The 27,955-nt window shown below is 39.0% G+C and overlaps 1 protein-coding gene and 1 pseudogene across 1 annotated transcript; one reads left to right on the forward strand and one right to left on the reverse strand.

Annotated features, from left to right (window-relative positions):
• Positions 1–211: 211 nt before the first annotated feature.
• On the reverse strand, positions 212–8,750 carry LOC145819339 (hydroquinone glucosyltransferase pseudogene; annotated as a pseudogene).
• Positions 8,751–15,919: 7,169 nt separating this feature from the next.
• On the forward strand, positions 15,920–16,720 carry LOC145819340 (uncharacterized). Its single transcript, XM_082913321.1, has one exon. It carries the CDS (start codon positions 15,920–15,922, stop codon positions 16,718–16,720), a length of 801 nt encoding a protein of 266 aa, XP_082769447.1.
• Positions 16,721–27,955: the final 11,235 nt, after the last annotated feature.

Genomic DNA, 27,955 nt, shown 5'->3' on the forward strand with positions numbered 1-27,955 from the left:
ACTGAATTAGAACAAAATAATGATTGATTTGGCTTCAAATGTTCTTTTGATTTTTCCATTTGAATGCTAATTCAGATGGGTGATTATTTAGTATTTCCAGAGTATAGACACGTGGTGTTCTATAAAGTTTGAATTGGTAGAAAAGGGCAAGGGCCTACGATTTATGTTGGGAATGAAGAAACAACATGAGACTAAGTAATTAGTAATTGGCTTAGAATATGGTCACGTGGTATTTTGGAATTATTGAATAATTTCCCAATTTTGATAGTGATTTTGCATAAGACCCTTCACCACTTAAGATCTTCGCAACTCCATCCTTGAGTCCCTCCATTCTCCGGCCAATTTTCTTCATATCTTCTCCTTTCATAAGACTTTTCACAACTTCTGCAATCTCTTCTCATCCCCCAACCCAAATTCATCACTTTTCGATCTCAACGTGACCTTCAGACCTTATGTTAGCATCACTGCGTTCATGTTTTACTCTACAAACAGTGGCCAAGCAATTAAAAGAACACTATGGACAGTGCTCTTCAGAATCGAGTTCCATCCACGGTGTCAAAAATTCACCTGTGGCACAATGGCTTAGAACGTCAATTTATGGCGCCCACGAAGGCACCACTAGGCCTCGGCCTTGTGTCCTCTCCAAGAACCCTTTTGGCAAGAAGCAAAAAGAGTCATTTTAGTTATGTGCATTGAAAAATGCAACACTAGCATTGTTAGTATGGCTTCTCACAACCCATAAAAAATTTTGGCCGCTCTATTCCAAACCCAATGCTAACTCAGTGAGCTGGTCATGAGAGAGAGAGTCCCACCACTTCCAAATGACACAAACACTACTGACCCATTTGACTAATCATCCTACTATTGCAAACACTTGGATCGTTCTAACCCATCACTCAAACTGGTTTGGATAAGCAATCTGACTGGATAAACTGGCGGCTTGCCCGACTCGTCCACCAACAAAGCTTTTATAGCTCCCTTTTCCATGTCCACGAAGGTATTCACAATTATTCCCTCTGCTAAACCATACCGCTTAAAATTCTCAGTGAGTCCCCTGTATGCTTTTTTTAACCGGTCTTAAACCATGTCCGGGAGTGTCACGACCCCAAACCGCCCCTAGTAGTTTGGTGCCGTGATGGCCAGTAATCCGAGATTAACGAAGGCCAACTTTCAAAATTCACACACAATCAGAGTATAGATATAGGGGGATCACAAGTGCGGAAGCAATAATCTAAAATACAAGTGGTCCATAAGAGCAGTGCATAAGTCAAATGAAATGGCATACATCTTTACATAGCTTTACAACTTGAATACAAATAGAATGAAGTACAAAAATACATAATTACATCTTGGTAAAAGACTTCTCAAGCCGACATGTTCAAAATACATGAAATACAAGTCAAGAAACATAATCTTCAAGATTGCCGACATAAATATTGCCGACATAACATGCATCCAAAACATCTTGCAAAACACACATCTCGGCGTAGCCGACTTCTTGTTTGTTACTTACATATATACATAGGGAGGGTGAGCTTGGATACTCAGTGAATGGTACAAGTAATAAAGGGTTTAAATGAATGATACCCGAGATCTTTTCAAAACAATACATAGTATATCCTTGTCAAAACCATACATAACATAGCTTAGCTTGGCTTGAAACAAAACATCAATCGAACCTTGGTCTTCCAAAACTTGCTTACTTACTTAACATACGTCAAATCTTAAAACATGGGGTGATGACATTCTGGCAAAACAAAACATAACCTTGCCATCGAGCACACCCGTTCATAGTCTGTCGGTGGCCGATATCTTAACAAGGGTGCTACTTAGGCTTAACGTCCCCTAGCACGAAAGGACGGTGCAACCTAGGCTTAAAGTCCCCTAGTACGGAAGGACTATGCTACATAAGCTTAAAGTCCCCTAGCACGGAAGGACTATGTTACATAGGCTTAACGTCCCCTAACACGAAAAGACGGCATTACTTAGGCTTAACGTCCCCTAACACGAAAGGACGATTCCAAGAATGTCATCCAAAACAAAGCTTATACTTGATACATAAAATAGGGATATCATTCATACTTAACAAATACTTTTATCAAAACAAGGCAAAGCTTTATCAAAACCTTAAGAACATAACTTTATTAAAAATACCACTCACATTAGTTCTTGGGACGTCGGGATCAAGGCAAAGGTCCAAGTCCTACAAACACATGGCAAAGCATACTGAATGCACTTCTCAAAACAAGTCTTACATCCATGCAAATAATCTCGGAAAATATGCTGGAAGTCAAAACACTGTTTTACATGTCAGGGAGACATGCTGGGTACCAACCAGGTCTTTACCGAGGTCCCACACCTCCTGGCCGAGGTGTGGCTACCCTGGCTTCGGCATGCGGCTGCATGCCGAGGTGCGCACAAGACAAACTAAAGGTGTAAGTGATCATGCAAGGTAGGCCAAGGTGAGATACGATGCTTGGCCTAAATGTGAGGTCTAGATAAGAGTGATCTCGGTGACTACAACTCGAGAAGTGAGGTCTGGAGATCTGGGTTTCCACCCGTGAAGAACAGGAAGAACATGAACATGAAGATCATGAAGAACATGAATGCTAAAATCATAACTTCTTTACTACAAAAATCTGGGATTTCATGCTATGAGTTCGAAAACATGGACCTGGGCACCCATACTTGAAGATCATGTGAAAAAACACAAAAACATGGATCTTGGCATGAACTTTCGGATCAAAACATGACTTTTCTTGAAGAACACATGAATGCTATTTTTCTTTCTAAAACCGAACTTCAAAGCAATGAATGACTTACAAATCATATTCAATCATGCAATGCAATAACATGAACATAAAGAACAACATGAGCAGATCAAGAATCTAACCTTAGAACACGGATCTCTCGGTTCGATCTCTAGGGATCAAGCTTGGAAATCTTCTCTCCCTCAAGAACTCCTCTCCCTCTTCTAGTCCCTCTCTCTCTCTCTTCTCTTCAAAACAAGTATAGAAACAAATGATGGGTTTTCTCTCTCTGCCGGCTGACTTAACACTCAGCTCGGATACGTGGCAACGGCTGGTTGGCTCTCCTAAAAAAGGTGATAGATTGACAAGACAAAACTATGACAAAGTGTATCTAACAAGCTACTCGGTAAGGCACTCCGGCAAGTGATGACATCGGCTAAGGACAAAGCTTCGGCGACTAAGGTGACAATGACCTCGGCTAGGAAGGACAACACTTGACTAAGCTGTGCCACACCTTGGCCTAGATGTGCCACACCTCGGTCTAGGTCATACCACTCCAGGACAAGATCACTTGGGTGCAAAGGTAACATCTCAGCCTAGATAATACACATCTCGGCCTTGGTGATGAACACCTCGGCCTAGATAATGACATCTCGGCCAATATGTCAAGGCGAAGGGGGAGGTCAAACAAAGGGGTTCCAAGATAGTTCTAGACTGAAGATGACCTCGGCTTGGAATGATCTAGGCTTAACATAACTTAGGCTTGGCAAGACCTAAGCTTAACATAACTCAGGCTTAACATAACAGGGAAGGGGCAAAGCATGCAAGCAATACTTAGACATAACACATAAAACACAAAGCAAGACGAGATTCATGAATGCAAACTTAACAAGACAAAGTTATGTAAATGAACATGAACATGACTACAACATGAATATGGGTTGCTACAGCAATCTTAACATGGCAAAACATATAAATGCATGCAAACATGACTAAGCCATAAATGTGGGTTGTTACAGGGAGATCTCTACCGTGAACTGGTACACAACTAAGGAATTGTATCGGTTTAGGTAGGTCTCTGTATCTTGCCCATAACCGTCTCATTGGTCTTCAAGAAATGAAGGCAAAATAGCAATGGGATGTGAAAAATCTAGAAATCCCCTAGATATTGATTTGTGATTATGTATCAATTTTAACGAGTAAATAACAATCCCAATCAAACAATCAAAGACAAATCAACACAATGATTTAACGTGAAAAAACCACAATTGGAGTACCTCTAATTGTGATAAAAAACCACAGGCAAAAGCCACAAAACAATCCACTAAGAAGACATAAAGGAATTAAACAAGTCTCAATTACTTAGTGAATCCACGCTCGAATCGAACCGACCCCTATATGTCTCTTCTAGTCCCGTCTTCACCTCGGAATTGTATTATCCAACGTTGAATCCACAATGCCGATGTCGAATCATGACGATGTGCCACTCTGGAATCCACCAAAGCTTCAAGCCTAAATTCTCCGGAATCCACCAAAGAACAACTCTCTCTTTTGTGAATAAAACAAACAATCATTTGATGTATACTTTTCAAACCAGATTAAAACTCAAACAAACATCAATGAAACTAGCAAAGAAGCTCCAGATATAAACCCTACTATCCAAGAAGAAGATCTAGAAATCGTAACCCTAAAAACGAATGAAACCACATATTTATAGAAAACTGATCCGCGATCTCCGCTCGAGCGGAAGAACAGCCGCTTGAGCGGACCTCGCTCGAGCGCAAGAAAGCTCGCTCGAGCATAAAATCCTAATTTCCAGTACTTTTGCAGAAATGTCAAACTTCTAGAACCAAACATTCTCCGCTCAAGCGCACAAACGGCCGCTCGAGTGGGCAAGCAACTTCGAATGCATTTTTGCATTTTGCTTCAGAGGCGATGTTCCTCAACCTTGCCTAGGCGTTGCCTCAGACCCGCCAAGGGGCGCTGCCCCCTAAACCCGCGCAAGCTGACCGAGCAGCTCGATCCCCGACATAGCCAGCGAAGTGGCAAACATAAAAGAATTAACATCACAAACTTCTCTGCAATGGTACAATTTGGGTTGGATTCGCATCTAAAACTCATAGACTCACTAAAATAAAAGATCGAATACAATTACAGCTGAAATGAGTTTTGTCAAATGGGATTGCCAAGAATATAAATCTAATAATCTCCCCATTTGGCAATGTTGTGACAAAACACACCTAACAAATAAAATCCTAATCACTCCAACCCATTACAACCAACAAAACTAAACTTCTTTCTCAAGGTCATGATCTGCAAAATAATTATTAGTGCCACAATCTCCAAAACAACTATTAGTGCCACAACAGTATATGAAAAAACAATAGACATATGACAAGATTATCTTGATGCATGAGATGGAAATATGAATACATATAAATTGGAGCTTTTAAGAACATGTAGCATGAAAACATGAAAACTACGACACATGCACCCAACACATGGCATGAATACATGAAATCCTAAGACATATACACCCAACAACATCTCTCCCCCCTTTTGTCACAAATTGACAAAGGAAGCTCAAACAATGAAAACAAGATTGAAAACCACACAAGTAGGGACAAGATGATAGAAAAATTAATAACCTGAGAAAAGTAAGCAATAAACAATCAATGGATAGCAACACACAAACCAACTAATGCCAAACTCCCTTACCAAACCAATCCAAGATGAACCAAACTCCCCTTCACTAAAAGCAACCACAAACACTGAAAACAATGAACAAGAACAAAAAAACAAAAACAAAATATGGTGAAGCAAGCAAGAAATACCAGAATTATATCTTACAAACATACAAGATTATCCAAGAAACACAATTACTTGAAAACACAATGGGTGTGTTTGATTGGGGGGATTAGGAGGGGGGACTATCCACTATTTGGATTGTAATCCAAATAGTGCACCTTATCCGTCGTTTGATTTTTTTTTAGTCCGGCGGACTCCATGTCCGGCCGGACTCCATGTCCCCCATATGGGGGACTATCCTGTCCTGGGGGGGGGGGACAGAAAGTGGGGGACTAATCACTGTTTGGATTATATGCGAAAATGACCATTTTGACCCTCTACTATTTAATTATGTATTATATTTAATAAAATTCAATAAAATTTAAATGTCTCAATTTAAAAATAAAATAATTTTATTTAACTTTTTATTAATGTTTTATTTATTTAATTTTTTAAAATAATTTTTTATAGATATTTTATTGATGTTTTATTTTAAAATTTTGTTTATGTTTTATTTAATTTCATTGTTTAAATTTAATAGATGTTTTAATAGATGTTTTATTTAAACAATTAAATGTTTAATTTCAACAATAAATAATTTCATTTATTTAAATTATGTTTTATTTAAACATTTAAACATTTGTACATCAACATGTTTATTAAATTATTTCAACATCTGTACATCAACATGTATATTTATTTAACATCTATTAAATTATGTTTTAATACGTCAACATTTGATTACATCTACATTTGTTAATTGTTAATTACATCAACATTTGTTAATTGTTTAAACATAATCTATACATCAACATTTATTTAATTGTTAATTGTTAATTGTTTAAACATAATCTGTACATCAAAATAATTTCAATGTTAATTGTTCAAATAAAAATTTAAACATTTAACCATTAGTATGTTTAATTTCAACAATAAATTTTTATTTGTTTAAATAAAAATAATCTATATCAGTCAAATTTTTTTTGTCAATATTAGTATGTTTAAATATCTTTAAACAAAATTTAACCATTAGTATGTTTAATGTTTACTAAAAATAATTAAAATATTAAAGATATGTTTAATATTGCTATTACATAGTAAACAATTGAAAAAGGGTAAAATAGTCTTTTGTTTATTTATCCTATCCAGTCCGTCCAACCAAACGTTGGATTCATTGAAAATAGTCCTATCCAGACATCTAATCCCATGAAAAAACAAACACAGGATACATATCCAATCCGACCAAATAGTCCGGGGGATTCACAGTCCCAAGATTCAAGTCCGATGGATTCTAATCCCCCATTTTCCAGTCCGTCCAATCAAACACACCCAATGTGCACTGCCTGCAGAAGATTCCTCATGCAAGATTGTGATGCCACATGCGAAAAACATAGATCCCATGAAAAAAGTGTGTATGTGACTCTTGGAGTTCGACAAACACTAGATTCAAATTCTAGGAATGATCAGATAGCTAGACCTCAGGCAAGAGAATCTAAGCACAACTAAGGAAAGTCAAACTACCAGGAATCAAGGGGTATTTGTTGAGTAAAAACGGAGGCTCCCCCTCAATCAATGAAACCTTTTTTTTACTTTCTTTCTTTTTCACATTTTTTTCTTTTCTTTCTTTTGCACATTTTTCCCCCATTTCTTTTGTACACTCATTGGCGGCTGACATGCTTAAGAGTATGGAAACCAAATCAGAGAAGCATGGAGACAATAAGGATAACTTGGTTGGTGACTCTGAGGTAGTCTTTTCCTCATGCCTTAACTGCAAAGAATTGAGGGGAAAGCCGTGGGGATGCAAAAAGATGGAAGGTGGTTAACAGACTCAACATCATCCATGATGTGCTAGTATAGGTCAATTTCTCTAGAAAAGCAAAAGATACAATGCCAGAAGTCCATAGATGAAAAAGATCACTAAGGCGGAAGACTCAAATATTTGCTAATCTAAGAGTGTGTACAGAATGAGGCATACTAATCAAAGAACACACACTCCGAAATGAGTAAAGAGCACAGAAAGCACACACATAGTAACATGTAATGGATATTCTCATCAATTCCAATATACACCAAGGACTTCTCAAAAATTTCAAGCTTGCAAAACCATACTAAGAAAATCTTTTTGGATTTTTATTTTTTTAAAACAAAGCAAGACAGAAAATGACCAGGCACACATTAAATGACTCAAAAAGAAAAAACACACAGAAACCCAAAAACTAAAACGAATAAACAAATTAACGCAAGTTAAGTTTTCTCACCCAAAGTGCTCTAGTATGAACAAAGTTGTGAGAATTGCAGTTTTTGGGTGGTGTCTTGACGTTGTGGTTCCCTTCCCTTTCAATGGGAACCCGTCTCGACTTGGTTTCCAACTTCCTATTCCTAGGTCTAGGAAAACACAAACTCGCTCCATGTTTTGTCTCAAGCACATCAAAATAGCAAGGTCTATTATGAGCCTTAACCTCATTACAATCAATGAAGTGTCTCCTATTCCACGAGATGTTGGAATTTCTTCCATCTCTATGAGACACTCTCCATGCAACTCATAACAATAGGGGCGAATATGACCATACATACCACAATGATAACAAATAAAAACAGAGTGTACCTTCTTTTCTTTGGCCTTACCTTATTTTGTTCTCCCTTTTCTTAAATTCTTATATCATGAGATGTGGATGCACTCTGTTTTTATTCTTTCTTACCACCAAAACCAATGCCACTCTTGTCAAAACAAATTTGTTGAGACTTAATGATATTGTCCAAAGTCTTTGATTCTTTGTTCCAAAGACCAATGGTTACCATAGCACACTTGAACTCTTCCTCATTCTTGATGATTAGCTCTTCTAAGGCACCTTGAGACATCTCGAGAGTTTCAATCTTTTCTTTATATATTGTATAGATTTGTTGTAACTCATTCTTCTCTATCTCACAAGTCAAGAGTTTTGCACGAAGGACTTGTCGATCATTAGATATCTTGATGGCATCATTCCTAGCCTCGGAAATCTTCTCCTTTAGTTTGACATTCTCAATTTCACATGCTTTGAGTTTCATAGTGAGTTTGTCATTCAATTTAGATAAGTTTAGAGATTCCTTATACAACTTTTCATAAGCATACTCAAGTTCTTCATCGTCACTCCCCGAGGATTCATCATCAGTGATATTCTTAACCGGCCTTTTCGGATACTTTATTTGTCCTTCAGTTTCAGAAGCTGCCATGAAAGTAAGAAATTGTTCATGTCCCTCTTCGCCTTAATCTTCATTGTCACTTTCATCTTTATCAAATTCTTATTCATCATCCCAAGTGGTAGCGAGGGCTTTCTTCTTCCTTAAACGAGTGGGTCACTCTTGAGCAAAGTGGCCAAATCCTTGGCATTCATAGCATTGGACTTTTTTAGAGTTCCCTTGTATCTTTCCTTTCTCCTTCATGGCTATAGAATTAATTTTGAGTTGATCTTTGCCTTTGAATTTATGAGTAAAACATTCGTAAGATTCTTCTTCGTAACATTTAAGATTCTTTTTCAGAAAAGATTTTTTAAATTATTTTACAAAAACATTCGTAATCTTAGAATCTATCTCACAATCCTTATTAGAATCCTTTCCAACTCTATGAGCACTACTAAAAGCAATAACATCTTTTTGTTTCTTTTTGAAATTCCTATGTGCCTCATAAGTTTAGAGATTTCCAGCCAAATGATCCAGCTTAAGGTTGTCAACATCTTGAGCCTTCTCAATAGCCGTAACTTTTGGTTGTAACCGATCGGGCAAGGACCTCAAAATTTGGCCCACAATCTTGGATTCTGGTATTTTTTCACCTAAATTGAAGCTAGAATTAACAATGTCACTCAATTCCGCATAAAATTCATCGAAGGTCTCACTATCTTTCATTGAAAGGTTTTTGAAACTAGATGTGAACCTTTGAAGTTTTGAGCGTTTAACCGAAGGAGTGCCCTCATGAATAGTTTGTAAGATATCCCAAGCCTCTTTTGCTACTTCACAATTGCAAATATGACTAAACTCTTCAGGTGTGGCAGAGCAAAAGAGAGAATTGATAGCTTTACTATTCCAACTGCTATTTTGGTAATCAATTGTGTCCCACTTATCAATTGGTTTGGGAAAGGTCACTCCATCAATGGTAATCGTCGGTTTGGTCCACCCATACATAATAGATTGCCAAACTTTTCATCAATAGATTTTAAAAACGATCTCATCCGAGCTTTTCAAAAAGAATAATTAGATCCATCAAGTAAGGGTGGTCGAACCATAGAATTTTCCTCACGAATTGAATCCATTATCACAAATCAAACAAGATCTTCCTCTAATATTTTATTTTTAAAAAAAAATACAGTGACCCGCTCTGATACCAATTGAAAAATCTAGAAGTCTCCTAGCTATTGATTTGTGATTAGGTATCAATTTTAATGAGTAAATAGCAATCCTAATTAAACCATCAAAGACAAATCAACACAATGATTTAACGTGGAAAAATCATAATTGGAGCGCCTCCAATTGTGATAAAAAAATTACGGACAAAAGCCACAAAATAATCCACTAAGAAGACATAAAAGAATTACACAAGTGTATTCTCAATTACCTAGCGAATCCATGCCCGAATCGAACCGACCCTTATATGTCTGTTCCAACCCCGCCTTCACCTCAGAATTGTCTTGTCCAACGTTGAATCCACAACGCCGATGTCGAATCACGACAATGAGCCACTCTGGAATCCACCAAAGCTTCAGGCCCAAATTCTCCCAAATCCACCAAAGAACAACTCTCTCTTTTGTGAATAAAACAAACAATCATTTGATGTATACTTTTCAAACTAGATTTAAACACAAACAAACATCAAAGAAACTATTAAAGAAGCTCCAAATATAAACCCTAATATCCAAGAAGAAGATCTGGAAGCTGTAACCCTAAAAACAGATGAAATCACATATTTATAGAAAACTGATCCGCGATCTCCGCTCAAACGCAAGAACGACCGCTCGAGCAGACCTCGCTCAAGCGCAGGAAAGTTCGCTCGAGCGTAAAATCTCAACTTCCAGTACTTTTGCTGAAAGGTCAAACTTCTAGAACCAAATATTCTCTGCTCGAGCGCACAAACAGCCACTCGAGCGGACAAGCAACTACGAATGCATTTTTACATTTTGCTTCGGGGCACTGCCCCTCGACCTTGCTTGGGCGTTGCTTCGAACCGACCAAGGGGCGTTGCCCCTTGGACCCCCGCAGGCTAACCGGGCAGCTTGATCCCCGACATAGTCAGTGAAGTGGCAAACATGAAAGAATTAACATCACAAACTTCTCTGCAATGGTACAATTCAGGTTGGATTCGCATCTAAAACTCATAACTTCAATGAAATAAAAGATCGAATACAATAACAACTGAAAGGAGTTTTGTCAAACGGGATTGCTAAGAATAAAAACCTAACAAGATGGTTGATGAAGGGAAGAACAAGTATGGCGAGACGTCTAACTCCTTGGCTACATTGATGGCATTGATGCCGAATGGATCGAGGATGAAAGAAACCAACCAGGTAGTGGTGGATAAGAAAGCTAAAGTGTGTTTGAGAGAGGGGAGAAAAAGAGAGTGACTGTGAGGAAGATTTAGGAAGCAGCACTGAGGGGGTCATTGGGTAATTCAACAGGTGGAAGGAAGATGTGGTGGATGGTTTTGAGGACTTTTTTTGGGCTTTGGTGGGTGGTTTGACAGAGGGGGTGAGGATAGTGACAAAGAAGTGGTGGTTCTGGACGAGTTGCTTGGCAAATTCAATGAAAGAGATGAGATGGCCCATACTTGGACTTGGTAGAAAAGCTACATGACGTGTTTGGTCCATGGCAGCTGAAAACAGAACTAAGGTTTTGGTGATACGAATGAAGAAGTTTAGAAATCAGTAATAAGACCTAAATAAACTAGAATTAAATGAAGGTATTTGGCAAAGGCTATTTTTGTTTTTTTGGACTAAAATTCATCTAAAAAAAACAAAAAATGAAAAAGAAAAAGAATAGTTTAAAATAGTCAGTAAGACAAAATGTTATATCAAACCCAAAATTATTTCACTTTTTCTCTCACAAACATCACATCTAACTACAAAAAAATACAACTATCTTTTCAAATCTAAAAATTTTAGCATACTAAAATAACCTAAAATTAAAATAACCTACTAAAGTAACAACTTCTCAAACACCCACAAAGTATCCAAAGTAATAGCAACTTACCTAAAATTTATATCATTAAATGGAGAATGACATATAATCTTACTCTTTAAACTTATTTTTTAGATTTAATGATGTGGAAGTAATATAATTGGTTGATAATTAAGAAATATGAGAGAGTGTTATATCTTAAATATCTTGATTGATTACTAAATTATTGAGTTTAAAAAACGTTGAGCTTCTCTCTTGGGTCTCAATATGAGAAAATTTGAGTGATCCATAGAGCCCATCATAGGTTTCATTTTAATAATTCGAACCGTTCATTTTTTAGAACTCATTGAGTAGAATATTCATATAAAAAAATTAAGATAATCGGACATAGGTGGTTATATGTTTGAATCAAATTTATATTATAAAAAATGAATAGTTATTTTTAAAATTATATTTGTTATCTATTTTTTTAAAACAAATATGATTTAAATATATAGTTACCAATATACAATGATCTTATTTTTTACATAAATATTCTACTCAACAAGTTTTAAAAAGTGAACAGTTTAAATTATTGGATTCAATTTCAAAATGGACCTATCAAAACTAAATACCCTCTCAAATTGAGATAATAACTTAAAAAAAGTCAAACCTTTTAAAAAATATATCTAATTTTTATACTTAAATAGAAACGTTCTCATTAAGGAGTTATTTGAGATGATTTAAATAAGTATATTTTTTAATTTTTAATAAAAAGATATAAAAAAAATAAAAATGTGATGTAATTTAAATAAATACACTTATTTAATTTATACCAAATAATACCTAAATTATTAATTTTTCCCTCATACCCCACTTCCTTTCTCTTAAATTATTAAAAAGCAACGTCTCTTCTTTCTCTTACACTTTACCCCCACTTCCTTTCATTCTCATTTATTTATTTTTTATCTTTTTTTATTTTTATTTTTTTGGGTTAGAAGAGAGCGGCCTTTCATTCTCACTTTTACTCTCTTTTCAACACACATCACACATTTACATTTTTATTTTTGTATTTATTATTATTATTATTATTATTTTATCCTTTTTTTTTTTTTTTTTTTTTTTTTTTTTTTTTTTTTTAATCTCAATATGATACAGATTGTTTGGTAATAGGGTTTCTAGAACTCATGATAAAGGTGCAAAGGACCGGTAAATGCAAAATGGCATTTCTTGAAATGGCATAAAATTTGGTCAAGATATGAAAAATGGTGTGGAAATCAATACTCATTGTTTTGCCATGGCCTATAATGGATTTCGAACAAGTTTCATTATTTAGATATCAATTTCGTAATATTGGCATTTTTTTTAAAACAATTGATTCACCTATAATTCAGTTTAGATATGAAAGTCTTCTTAGTAACAATCTAATGATGGAGATGGAAGGAGTGCAAACGATTAACATGGTGATGAGTAATAAAAAAAGATTAAAGAAAAAATGATAGAGAGGGAAATGCTTGAAACCTCGCCCTCTCCAATCTAGATAGGAGATTTTAATTCAAAAAAATTAAAATAAAGTGGGTAAAATTTCTTGAAGTGGGAAAGAATTTACCATTAGGTTATACAATGTGAGAGCCTCTTTTGTACGGGACGAATTAAAAATTTCCTTTGGTTTATATTGTCCTCTTCAATGGTCCCGCAGGTAGTATTGTCCGATCAACAACGAATTGTAATAGAAAATTAGCAGTACTGACTTTTGTCACCCACCATTACAATTTACAAGAATTCAAGACTTTAAAAACAAAAATTTAAGAATAAATTTATTTTTTGAAGTATTAAATATTTTTATCGCTATAAGTGTTATTATTTAATTTTTAGTGATAAAATTGAATATTTAGTAACAAATTATTAACCTTTTGAGACTAGAAGTTTGTCTTACAAGTAAATACTTTTGGAACCAACTTTATTTTGCCTGTAAAAGTGAATTTATGAGTAGCATATTGAAATTTTTTTTCCTAAAACTCATTTTTTAACTTTTCGGGACTACCTTTTAATGACTATCATTGCGACATGTAACGCTCTCAAAATCTAGTACAAGACAACCATACATGTAAACCATAAACATGGAAGAAACATTATATTTTCATTCATCAGAGTCTTCTTTACAAAAGATATTACATGTTAGCAACAAAATAAATGCATTTTTTTATTTTGTTAAGCATCCAAAAAAGAGAGTAATGAGGCGTCCATGGAGATCGAGTACCGAGTACGAGGGGCAATCTAGCAAGCTTGGAATTGGAGGATGGCAACTGGCGGTGCGGAGACATGGCGGTCGAGGCGGTGGGGCCCAAAGGGAGAAAAACATCTACTCTGTGTTTGTAGACAACATACCAGCATCTATGAGGGCAAATGGGTTGTATAAGATCTCCAACTACGGAGTCGTGCTGGATGCGTACATTCCAAATAAGAGAAGAAGATCTAGAGGCTCTAGATTTGGATTTATAAGGTATGATTGTCCGGTAGCAGTGGATATGGCTCTGCAAAAAGCACATGGACTTTGGTGTGATGACAAAGCACTAAAAGTCAAAAGGGCTGAGTTTAGGAAGGAATATGGTCACAGGCAAAAGAAGATTTGTCCAGTACAGCAGTGGAAGGAGAAGGAAGGTCACCAATCTGAGAACGTTAGGTACCACGGGAGTAAGTTGTATGCCAATGTGGTCCGAGGTAGGATGTTTCAATCTAGTTCAGTTCGTACTATTAAGGTTCAGAGGGGAGGGAATAGCTGGTTGTATGCGAGTGCTGTAGCAAGATTGAAACCCAATCTAGCGGCTGAAGATCTAAAGGATGAATTACACAAACATGGATATGGAGATGTCACAATTAGAATAGAAGGTGGAAGGCAATTAGTTATTTCCTTTCAGTTAATAGAAGCTAAGTGGGAGAAGCTATTGCTAATGAAGGAATGGCTTACAGACTGGTGCGAATTAGTTGAGGACTAGGAAGAAGGAATGGCGTTTGATTAGGTGAGGCAGGTGTGGCTAAGTTGTTATGGTGTGCCACTGATCTTGTGAAACAACAACACTTTCTGTAGTATAGGTAGAAAGTGGGGTGAAGTTCTTGAAACGGATGAGGACACGACTAATTTGTCATCTTTCCATTGTGGGAAAGTTAAGATAGAGACAAGATGTATGGACATCATTAATCATACAATTAAATTGGAGTGCCAAGGGGTAATCTACCCTGTTAGGATTTGTGAGGAACAAATTATAATTTCAAAAGTAGTGCAAGAAAGGTGCATCTGCCAATCCTTTATGAGGAATAATGAGGAAAGCTATAGCTCTGATGAAGAAGAAGAGACTATTGCAGATAGAGGCAGTAGGTAGGAGAAAGAAGATGATGACGTGGAAGTACATGTGAGAGCTGAGGTGGATAAAGGGTGTGAAGTGGCTGCAGGGGATAGGGTGACTGAACATGTCCCAAATGACGTGGAGGAGGAAGCTCGACTGAAGGAACTATCAGTGGTGGATGAGTCAGAAATGATGATGGGAGGGTCAGAGATAGGCGCCGCATGAGAGGAAGACTTTATAAGGAAGCTACGTCAAGGGGAGTCAGAGGTGGGTGGCGTACGCAATGAGGGTAGCTGGAGAGGTGATGATGAGATTTACACCCTTGGTTTTATAAAAAGTCTGAGTGGGTCTGTTGGACCTCAACAAGGAATTAGCATAGAGGTGGATTTAAATAGGGCCCAATTAGGAACAAGTAAGGAGGGATCGGCCCAAAGGGTTGCAGAACCAAGCAATTGGGTTGTTAATAGCATTCCTTCTAATTCTGTTAAAAGGTTGAAGCAACCTAGTGTAATGTATAACAGGGTGAACTCAGCCCATATACGTAAAAATAAACTAAAGGAGAAAGGAATGGTAAGTAAAAGCCAGAAAATTCTGAAGCAGTGGAAGCACAAAGAGGGAAAGACAACAATGCAATCATCACTGAATCTAAGAAAAGGGGCAGTTTTTCAATTTGCTGTAGTTGCTATCTCACTTTCCATGGCCAGCAAGTCTAGTAGAGGACGTTTACGATTATCAGAGGCAGAAGCATCTCTTCAAATTGAAAAAGTGTTGGGGGTCGATTGTGATGGCAAGGAGGAGGAGGTGATTAGCAAGCTAGAGGAATTGGAGGCTGCAGACAAAGGAAAAGGGGTGAGAATGAGAGGTGAAGAGAATTGAGTTGTAAGGCTTAGGGAGTTTAAGTGTAAAATCTGTGTAATGAAGATACAATCTTGGAATGTTAGAGGCCTTGGAAGACCTGAGAAAAGGAGAAGAATCAAAAGAAGTTTGGCGGAAAGGAAAATTAGTTTAGTGATGATTCAAGAAACAAAGAGATCTACAATCACCACTGAAATAGTAAAATCTATCTGGTATGAAGATCAATTTGAGTATATGGCAGTGGATGCGGAAGGCAGAGCTGGTGGACTACTATGTGTATGGAATCCAAAGGTGTTTCAAGTAAATGCTTGCTGTGGCAACCGAAATTTCATTCTCATGTTAGGTACTATCTTTTCCTCTTTTAGCTGTGTGGTTGCAAATGTGTATGGTCCTACGGGTGTGGTCAAAAGGCAAGAAGTTTGGGCAAATTTTGCTCTGTTGAAGCATCATTTCTTGGGGCCATGGTGCATGGGGGGTGATTTCAATGAAATAAGGAACACTGATGAACGGATTGGGTGTTCTAGAAGAGACCGAGGAATGAGGGATTTTAATTTTATGGTAGAACAACTAGAGATGATTAACTTACCAATGCTGGGGAGGAAATTTACCTGGTGCAACTCACAAACAAGGGAGAAATGGAGTAGGATAGACAAACTTCTACTTAATCATGAGTGGCTTCAAAACTTCAATCTCAGGGTATGGGGACTACCTAGGCTGTTATCTGATCATTGTCCTATAATATTGATGGAGGATGATCGTGATTGGGGCCTTAGACCGTTTAGGTTTCTGAATGTTTGGGCTCTCCACCCTAGCTTCGTATCTTTTGTGGAGCAATCCTGGTCAGATGCTCATGTGGAATGATGGGCTGGCTATAGATGTCTCATGAAGTTTAAAGCTTTGAAACAAAAATTAAAACTGTGGAACACTGAAGTGTTTAGAAAAGTTGAAACTAAGCTTAAGAATGCTAAAGAGGAAGCTCATGCAATTGAATTAATTGCAGAAGATAGACCATTGTTGGGAATTGAACAATCTAGAAGAAAGGAACTAATAGGTGAAATCTGGAGGTTAAACAAAATGTTGAAACGTATCTGGTTACGAAAGTCAAGAGTTAGTTGGACCACACTACGGGATAGGAATACCAGGTATTTTCACATTATGGCGTGCAATAGAAACAGTAGGAATTCTTTGTGTTCTGTTCTGGTGAATGGCTCAATGGTTAAGGAACCTTTGGAGGTTAGACTTGAGGTAAAGAAGCATTTCATGAACCACTTCTCTGAAAATTGGGCTGTTAGGCCTAAACTGGTTGGTCAGTTCAATCATATTGGAGATAGTCCAGCAGTGAATTTGTTGGAAGCAGAGTTTACAGAGGAGGAAGTTAGTCATGTGATTAAGAGCTGTGAAGGAAACAAAGCACTTGGGCCTGATGGGTTTAATTTGGCCTTTTTTAAGAAATGCTGGGGAATAGTTAAGTCTGAGATAATGCAATTCTTTAGTGAGTTCCATCAGAATACCACTCTGGTTGGTGGTTTAAATAGTTCGTTCATTGCTCTAATTCCCAAAGTGGATAGCCCATCAAGCTTGAATGAATATAAGCCCATTAGTCTTATTGGTTCTTTGTACAAAATCCTTGCTAAGGTCTTGGCAAATAGAATGAAGCATGTGATACCAAGAATCATTAGTGAGTCTCAATCAACATTTTTAGGGGGTAGGAATATTCGGGACGGGATCCTTATTGCAAATGAGGTAGTTGATGGGTGGAGAAAATCAAATACGAAAGGTCTAGTGTTGAAACTAGACTTTGAAAAGGCTTATGATTCGGTCAATTGGGAATTCTTGTTTAATATGTGTGCCAATTTCGAACTTGGTGAAAGATGGGTGATGTAAAAAATGCAATCTATAAAAAGAAATAGAGAAATGTATTATTGATTGATGTATGTTGATCTTGATGTGATATATTACAAATCAGAGTAGCTCATTATATAGGAGAGGGTTTGGGTAGTAGGTGAGGAGTAGGTGAGGGTAAATTGGTGGTAGGTGTAGTAGGTGTGGTAGTAGGTGGTGGTAGGTGTAGGTAAGGTGGTGGTAGGTGTAGGTAAATTCTAACAGCCCCCCGCAAACTCAAGGAGGATAGAAACTAACCAACTTGAGTTTGAAGAGAGGAACAAAACAAGAAAATACATAAAAATAAAAAAGGATAGGAGACACTGTATGGTCGTGTCAGACCATTGGTGAAGACACTGAATGGTGGTGTCATAACGTTGTAGAGGACACTGTATGGTGGTGTCAGACCGATGTAAAAGACAGTTTATGGGGTCATGTCGGACCGTTGTAGAAGACAGTTTATGGGGTCATGTCGGACCGTTGTAGTAGACACTGTGTGGTCGTGTCAGACCGTTGTTGAAGACAGTTGTTGTGACAGTTTACGGAGTCTTGCTGGACCCTTGTAGAAACTAACCAGAATCAATGTCGGGACAGTTTACAGAGTCTTGTCGGACCCTTGTAGAAACTAACCGGAATCTATGTCGGGACAGTTTACAGAGTCTTGTCGGACCCTTGTAGAAACTAACCGGAATCTATGTCGGGACAGTTTACAGAGTCTTGTCGGACCCATTAAAAAATCGCATCCTCAAAAGGTGCGCCCAATTTTTCAAAAGGCGTGCCATCAAAAGGCGTGCCCAATTCATCAAAAGGTGTGCCGGACATGATGGCGAGGCACGTGGGCGCCTTGGCTTGCGTGCCCGTTTGTCGGCTGGTGGCAAGAGGCGCGCGATGCGCGTGGCTGCCTTGGCTATTTAACCAAGGTTGATGCTGAGACTGAGGCAGAAAAAACCTGCGAGAGATATTCTGAGAGAGATTGCTGAGAGAGATTCTGTAACACTCTGTTTTCTGAGAGAGAGTTCTGAGAGAGATACTGTGTAACACTCTGTTGCCTAGAAAATGGCTTCATCGTCTTCCCGCGGGCTGCTCACCCTCTTTCCCGACCTCAATGAGTCAACAAGAGAGATAACGGGTGCGGTGGCACTGGAACCTCAACCAAGCGCCCCGGAGTTTGCTCCGTTGAACTTTCCGATGCGGTCTGTGGAGCAAAGAATGGCAGTGCAGTCAGATGTGGAGGCCAATCAGTATACTTTGAAGGCATGTGTGGAAAGCATGACGGCGGTCACAAATTTGTCGAACCGGCTGCAGAGTAGGACAAATGAGGTGCAGCATGTAAACGCCCAACTGGCTCTGCTCCAACGCATGTATAAGGATGCGCGAGCAGAGATAAGTGTGCTAAAGGCGGAAAACAAGGAGCTGAAGCGGAAGGCCACCGTGATGTTCCGATTTGGAGGGCCGCCATATGCTGCAGTGGAGGAGTTTGGGGGAGTGAACGTGCTCGGTGGACAAGGAAACACGGAGACCGGACTGGCACGGGACACCCAAGATAAAAGTAAGAAGAAGAGACCTGCAGTAGAATAGAGAAGGGAAAAGAAAAATCCCACTGTGGGTGTGGTTGTTTTGTTTGTATTTTTTTTTTTTTTTTTTTTTTTTTTTTGTGTAAAATGGTGATCGGGGTGAGGCCCGATATGAATAAAATGAGTTTGCAGTTCGTCTTCTTCCTCCGTGTTTTTTTTTTTTTTTTTTTTTTTTTTAATAAAATAAATAAAGAAAATAAAAGAAAAGAAAGAAAGTGGAGCGTTGGGCCCACGGTTTTGAAAACCTGTAAAGGTGTGTGATTTATTTTATTTTATTTTATTTTATTTTTATTTTTTTTTTTGGAAAATATATTATAATAAAAAAAAAATATAGATATATATATATATATATTAAAATAAAAGAAAAGTATGAAAGTGGAACCAGCCCATGGTTTTTGGTGTTATGATTCATTATTTTAAGAGATATATATATATATTAAAATAAAAGTGTGATAACGTGGGTGGTTGTGTTGTGTTTTTGTTTGATGATTATGTTTTCAAAAAGAAGATTATGAATCATTATTTTAAGAGATATATATATTAAAATAAAAGTGTGATAACGTGGGTGTTTGGTTGCTTTTCAAACAAATGGAGTAGAATAAAAGAAAGTGGAGGAACAGAGAGGTTGATGTAAAAATATTAAAAAATGTGTTCCTCATTGGGTTTGCAGATGAGCTTGGTAGATAGGTAGAGCAGCAAGCGGTGCAGGTGGAGGAACAGAGTGGCTGGTGGAGTAGTAGCCGGCGGAGCTGGGGTGGAAGTAGGAGACGATGCCGGAGCGAGATTGATCGCCACCGTGAAGTGGCGGATCGCGTCGGCGTAGTTTCCGGCGGAGAAGGCGGCGTTGCCTTTGGCCGTGGCTTCGTCGGCCATTATCGTCTGCGATTGCTCTGTCTCTCTCTTGTTGTTGTGTATCTCTCTCTCTCTCTCTCCCTCTGAGTCGAAGCCTCTCAGAGGCTCCCAAATTGTCCTCCAATCAGAAGGTGATGGCATCAGAGGAAGATGTTGATTTATCAGCTTTGAAGTCTCAGCTAAGCCAAACACAAACAATGTGGAAAGAGGACATGGGAAGAAGCCAATCCGAAGTGGATCTTTTGCAAGCAAAAAATTATGGAGGTAAAGGCTTGCATACAGGGGTATGAGGAAGACACGGTAAAGGAGTTGGAGGTTCTTTGGCGGAGAGTCAAAACTACAGCAACATTGTTGACTTTCTGGCAGCGGAGTGAAGGTACGTGTAGAGGTCCGGCGGGCGGTCAAGACGAGGTTGCCGCCCGCCGGTGAAGCAAATTATTAGATTCTAAACCTGCTCTGATACCATGTAAAAAATGCAATCTATAAAAAGAAATAGAGAAATGTATTATTGATTGATGTATGTTGATCTTGATGTGATATATTACAAATCAGAGTAGCTCATTATATAGGAGAGGGTTTGGGTAGTAGGTGAGGAGTAGGTGAGGGTAAATTGGTGGTAGGTGTAGTAGGTGTGGTAGTAGGTGGTGGTAGGTGTAGGTAAATTCGAACAGGTGAGATGGATGAAAGTTTGTGTAACCTCCACAAAAGTGTCAGTTTTAGTGAACGGTTCACCTACCGAGGAGTTTTTCCCACAGAGAGGCCTACGGCAAGGGGATCCATTATCCCCCTTTCTCTTCAATATAGTGGCTGAGGGGCTTAATATCTTGTTTGCCAGAGCAAAGGAAATGGGTTTAATTGAAGGAGTTACCATAGGTAATCGAGGGGTAAAAGTAACGCATCTACAATTTGCTAATGATACAATACTATTTTGTGAAGCTCAGTGGGTGGAAGTGGTAACCGTCAAAAGAATACTTAGGTATTTTGAACTTATATCAGGGATGAAAATTAACTATCATAAGAGTGTGATTGCTGGGGTTAGTGTGGATGAAGAGCTGATGCAAGGCTTTGCTTCTCGATTAAATTGTACATATCAAAACTTGCCTCTAAAGTACCTTGGGTTACCTTTTGGAGCTAACCTTGGGAGGAAAAGTACTTGGAAGCCAGTCTTGGATAGATTTAAACAAAGATTACCCTCATGGAAGAGAAGGTTACTCTCGTTTGCTGGGAGGCTAACTTTGATTAAATCTATTTTGAGTAACTTGCATGTTTACTACATGTCCCTGTTTAAACTTCTAGTGGGGGTGGCTAAAGAAATTGATAAAATTCAAGCAAATTTCCTATGGGGCTTCAGATCTGAGAAGAAAAGTTCACATGGTTAAATGGAAAGCCATTACCAAGAGTAAAAATTTAGGAGGTTTGGGAGTTAGAAGATCCGCAGATATGAATAAGTGCCTATTGATGAAATGGTGGTGGAGGTTGGAGCAGAAAACCACACTTTGTGGAAGGATGTTATATGTTCAAAGTATAAATATAGGAGGTAGAAGATGGCTGCCTCATATGGAAGGAAGTATTAGAGCTTCAAAAATTTGGTCTGATATAATTAATGCAGTTAGATCTCAACCTGAATTTTTAAATTTCTATCTTGATAATGCAGTCATTTAGTTGGGAAATGGTAGGAGAGCTCAATTCTGGTTAGACAAATGGTCTGGGGAATTGTGTCTTAAGACTGAGTTTCCCAGACTATTCTCTCTGTCCACCGATAAGTATGGAACATTTTCTGAATTTTATACCAGAAGAGGAGGGCTGCAGGATTGGAATCTGGAATTTAGCAGGCCTTTGTTGGCCTGGGAGGAGGAGGAGGTACGTAGGTTACATACCTTAATCAGATCTATACCAGCCATTCGGGTCTCAAGTCCAGATATTTGGAAGTGGAAGGTTGATCTAACTGGGTTGTTCTCTATTGCATCAGCGTACAAAAGATGTGAATTGTCATTGGGGCCTGTTAGGAATATGGCAGTGGCAGTTTGGCATAACTGTGCTCCACCTAAAGTAAAATTCTTTTGGTGGTTGGCATGGCAAGGTAAAGTGAAAACATTAAGTTTCTTGCAAAGAATAGGGATCTTAGATGTGAATGCTAATGTGGGTTGTGTTTTCTGTCATGATGAGGTGGAAACAGTCTATCATGTCTTGCTTTTTTGCCCTTTTGTTTGGCTGTTGTGGTCTTATATTATGAAATGGTGGGGTGTTCAGTGGGTTATACCAAACTCAGTGGAAAGATTGTTGCACTGGTGGTCATTCTGTAATATGAAAAAGATTCAGAAGCAGCTATGGAAGGTTATACTTTTGGCTGTCCTTTGGTCCATATGGAAGCATAGAAACGACTGTGTGTTTAATGGGTTACAACCAAATTTTGAAGATCTATGTGAGCTGGTCAAAGTAAGAATAGCTATGTGGGTCAAATCTTCCCCAGTCAAACTGGAGTTCTCTGTTAATGATAGAGTCTTTAACCTGCAGCAGGTCCAATATTCTATTCGTCATAGGAGTTGAGTCTTGACCCTAGAGTGTGTATTTGCTGGAGTGTGTATCAGGTTCAGATTCTGCTGGAGTGTGTATCTGAGGTTCAGGTTCAGATTCTGCTCTGCTGGACTATGAGGCTCAGTGGTGGACTGAGATGCTGGACTGCCTTGGTAGTGCTTTGGTGTAGTGGTGTGCTTTATATGGTTGAAGGTATCTTCTGAGGTATTTGGTGCAGGAAAGAGGGTGTTTTCTAGGTGTGCGCAATTACTATGAGGGTGCCACTGCTAAATGTGTTGGAGCTTAGTATAGTTTAGAGTGGCTCAGTTTATTTAGTGATCTCTTGGATGAGCAGTAAGACTGGTGTTCATAGGTTTGCTCTGCTGGTTTAGATTCAGGTTGCTAGTTCAAGTTCTAGCTTGTTGATTGGGCTGCCTTACAGATATGTTTGGACTGCTCAGCAGTAGAATTATACAAGGCCCTCGGCTTTATTTTTCTTCAAATTCGAGAACTATTCTGGCTATTGTACATTAGGTTCTATTTTGTTAGGCTGCTGTCAACTGGTAGGCTGCTTGTTGTTGATCTAATGCTGTATGCTGGTTTGTGCAGCTTATTGGTCTGAGCAACTTCTGCTGGTGGAAGTCTGCTGGTGCCCCTAAGTAAATTTTGGAAGTTTGTTGGTGCCTTTAGTCAGTTTTAAAGTTAAAACTGTATGCTGCTGTGGCTGCTGTCAATTTTGCTCTGCTGCTTTGCCTCAATTTTGCACAGATGGTGGAGCTATTGGAAATTGGTAGGCATGTTGATGTAGGAAGCTGGTCTGATCTGTGCAGATTGTCAGTGAAGGTAAATCTTTCACCAAAGCTGAGTAGATTGGCATGTGACCCTGCTGCTGCTCTGTTGGAAGTTGGAAGTTGGTCTGAAGCTGCTACTCTGGCACTAACCTGATTGGTATGCAGCAGATTGTTGGAGTACATTGACATGATGGAGAAAAATAAAAGGATGGAATGTGCCTTGCTGCTTGGTGAGGTTACCCAATTAGATGGAATGTGCCTTGTTGCTGCAGAGCTAAGTTACAAATCAGTAGCTTCGAGGGGTAGAAGCTAAATCTGAATTGAGATTGGCTGCAAAAGTATTAGGCTGAATTGCTGTCATCTTAGTTTTGATCAAAGCAGAAACTTTGATCAAAGCAGGGCCCATAGGACATGTTTCAAAGCAAATGCAGGGGTTGGAGAGTATATCTACAGGATGAATATGGGATGTCAACTGAAGCCATGAATCTAATGATTGTTAGAAATAGTGGGTTATGAATTTGGCTGGATGGTTCTGCATCAGGATTTTTTTATGCTGGATGATCTGTCCTGCTATGCTATGGCTGGATAGTTTGTTCTGCTTTTGGTCTTGGATATGGTTCTAGCTGCATGGTTGATCCTGGACTATTATGCTTGGGTAGGGATCTGATATGTTGGTCTTGCTTGTGTGCTGTAGCAATGTATGGGAGTACTGTCCTGTTACTCATGCCAGTTGAACCCTACTGAATGGGACCTGAACTGATGTCTTATAGCGATCCTGGTTGTCCCTTTACTGTTCTATTGTATTCCGGACTCGATTCCGTAGAGTTGGTAGTTGTATCTATTTTGTTGCTATCCTTTAAATCCATTGTTTGAGTTTTAGGATGTTTATGGGCTTGTGTTGAACAGGTGGGTTAAGCCTTGGTCTATATCCTTGTTGCCCAGGTTTTTGGTGTTACGCTCGAGCAGGTCATTCTGCGCTCGAGCGGAGTTCGGTTTCTGGTTTACCGCTCGAGTGGGTGTTCTGGCGCTCGAGCGGAGATTGCACACTCCCAGTATCTCGTGTCCTTGCAAAACTTCTGCAGATGTGTTTTCTACGCTCGAGCGGGTTTTTTGCGCTCGAGCGGGTAGCGCTTGAGCGGGATTGTTGGCGCTCGAGCGGTTAGTATTGTCTTGGTGAGGGTTTTGGGAGAGGGAGATTTGCGCTCGAGCGGACTGGTTTTCTTGCTCGAGCGGATGTACTTTATTCCTGTGTCTTGGCACTCGAGCGGGTCTTATTGCGCTCGAGCGTGTACAAATTTTTGTTTTTGACGCTCGAGCGTTGTGTTTTCCACTCGAGCGGGAATGTCGTATACAGAGGGCAGCTGGGCATTTTTGAATCACTTTCTACACTTCCTCTCTCTCTCTTCCTTTCTAAAAAGATATTTTGAGAGCCTCTCTCTCTAGAAACTCCCTTCTCTCTAGGGTTTGATCTAGTTAGAGTACTTTCCTTCCCTTTGTCCTTTGTAAAAGTTGTGTTGATCGTCGAGGGCTTCGTTTTGATCCGTGAATCTTGGAGTTTGAAGCATTTTAGTTTTCTACATCTTCTCCTCTTGGGCTCCGAATTTGAGGTAGGGGTTCCTACTCACTCTTATGGTCTTTAACATAGATTTTTTGGTGATTTTGATAAAGTGTTGAAGTTGGGAAATTTTGGGACTTAGGGTTTCAAAATATCAAAGAGGGTTTTATTATTTTGATTCTAAAATGAGTATTTTGGGTTTCAAAACAATGGTATTGATGTTGGTTATTGATATATGGACCATTGGGTCAATATTGAAAAATGGGGGAAAAAGCTCTAATTCGTTGTGTAAATTAATTGGTATAATTAATTTGGGAAAAGTGTTGGTATTTGGAATCGAGTTGGAAATAATGAAATTGACTCATTATATGGTAGAATAGTGGAGTTGGATTTGTTAATCACTCACTTTTGAAAACATTGATATTTTATCTGTTGGAGCTTTTATTATCTGTTTAGAAATAATTGCTTGGGCTACCGGTGGAGGGTAGTTTTGATTGTTGTAGACAATGCATGATGATTAGGCAAACTGAAACTAATCAATGGGTTATGTCATAGAGTATGACGGTTGGTAGAATACATTAACGTTATGTATTGATTGATTATGTATATGACCTTTGCGTATGTACATTGTGTGTGTGTGGGAGGAGATAGGGGATGTACTCCACGGTTTAGGAGAAGATAGGGGATGGACCTCTAAACCGGATATTGTTTGGGAGGAGATAGGGGATGGACTCCACTGATACAGCTCATATGCTTATCAGATAATGTGTTGATACAGCTCATATGCTTATCTATGGAAGTGTTGATACAGCTCATATGCTTATCATTGGAAATGTTGATATAGCTAGTATGCTTATCTGTTGAAATGTGGATATAGTTTGTATGCTTATCTGTTGAGATAATGATACAACTAATATGTTTATCTGTTAAGAAATGGAAAGTGTTTAATATGAGTTACTGTCTCATAGAATTGGTTGGCCGGGTTCTGAGCCATAGATATAACTTATGAAACTGTTAAGAAATGGAAAGTAGAATGAAACATAGTCGCAATGATTATAAAATGGAAATGGGTTGTGAATTGATTTATGGAAATTGAACATTTATCAATTGCTAATGTCTTAGTTATCGCTCATACTGTGTTTAGCATATCTCTACTGGGCGTTGGCTCACCCTATACGGGACATCATTTTCAGGTACAGGTAGCATGCCACCTCCAAGGACATAGTTTGGATGATGATGAGAGTTGAAGACTCTTTTTGGTTGTTTTATTTGTATTACATGTATAGCAAGCCAAGGGCTTATTTTGTATAGAGTTAGTACTCTTCTTTTGTGTAACCAAGTGTTGACTTGGAAAGCTGTAAGCCTATAGGGCATTTGCTTTTGTTGTTCACATGTAATACTGTTGTAAGAACTACTCTGATGAATAGAAATGGTTAGTTTCTTTTGTATAATGCATGTCTAAAGTGATGGATTTATGTATTTATTTTGGGGTGTTACAACTTGGTATCAAAGCATACCGGGTTCGAATACTTTGGGTACGTGGGAAGTGATTAGGATCACAATGGGTTTGTCTCGCTTGATAGAGACTTAGATGTAGAATCATATGCTATGTGCTTAATTGATAACATGCTTATGTGACTATGTGGGTATGGGATTTAATTTCTAGGATGTTGATTGGATCCTTGGGTTTCTGTGAGTCTTGTTGGAAAGGCACTTGATCAATGCTGTTTCTAACCGGAACTCTAGTAACGCCTCAGGACTATCATTATCCGAAAATGAAATTCGTAAGTGCTTATGTGTTTATGTGCTTACGTGGAGTGAATTACAGTTGTCCATGCATTAGGATGCGAGTGTTTAGTTTTGGCACATTTGTGAATGTGCTAACGTTCTGTATTACCTTTATTAGGATGCCAGGGCAAGGAAGAGGTGCTAGGCGTGGTAGGCCTGCGAGGCAGGAAGTGCCCTTACCGGATGATATTCTGGCAGTGCAGGAGGGAGCTGGTCAGGCCAATGTGGCCGAGCCAGCGGGTCAGCAGGCTATGAGTGCCTTGGCACGAGAGATAGCAGGAGCTTTGGGTATTCTCAGAGCAGGAAATCAGGCAGCTGAGGCAGCGCTTTCCTTCTTGAAGAGGGAGTTCTTCCGGTCTAACTCGGACGAGTTTGTTGGAGATCCGAAGGAACCACTGAAGGCTGATGAGTGGTTGGAACAGATGGAGAAGACGTTCGAGATGCTTGGCATCAAGGACGGGGCTTTAAAGGTGACCTTGGCATCCTTCCAGCTGAAGGGAGATGCGGGTCAATGGTGGAAGTACGAGAAGGCTCGTGTTGGTTGTACATGGGAGGCGTTTGTAAATGCTTTCCAGGAGAGGTTCTTATCTGCTGTTGCTAGGGAGAAGCTGAGGGATCAGTTTAGCCGGCTTAATCAACAGGGTATGTCTGTGGCAGAGTTTGAGGCCACTTTTACTAGTTTGTCCAGGTTTGCACCTGAGTTGGTGGCGTCCGAAGAACGCCGTTGCTATGAGTTTGAGCAGAAGTTGAGGCGGGGCCTCAAGTTGAGGGTTGGTGGGTCTTACATCCGAGAGTATAGACATTTAGTGGATGCTACAGCTCATATGGAGCTTATGATGCAGGAGGAAGACGAGGAGAAACATAGAGGCTCCAAGCAGGGCCAAGAGGGTCAGGGTGATGGCAGGAGACAGAGGGGTTATAATCCTCAACAGTCTCAGGGTGGAGTTGCTAGATCGACCTTTCCGGTGTCGAGTGCAGGCTCGGGGAGAGGCAGTCAGGGAGGCTTGACTTGTTTTGTATGTGGCCAGCTGGGTCACAAGTCTTCGGTTTGCCTGCAGAAAGAAGGGGGTCAGCGAGCTGCTTCCTCTTCAGCTAGACCTCAGAGTCAGAGTCAGGGCAGGGGCCAGCCCTTGTCTTGCTA

Source organism: Camellia sinensis, chromosome 2, assembly GCF_055761805.1.
Source record: "Camellia sinensis isolate YWXY chromosome 2, ASM5576180v1, whole genome shotgun sequence".
In the NCBI taxonomy this organism is placed as follows: domain Eukaryota; kingdom Viridiplantae; phylum Streptophyta; class Magnoliopsida; order Ericales; family Theaceae; genus Camellia; species Camellia sinensis.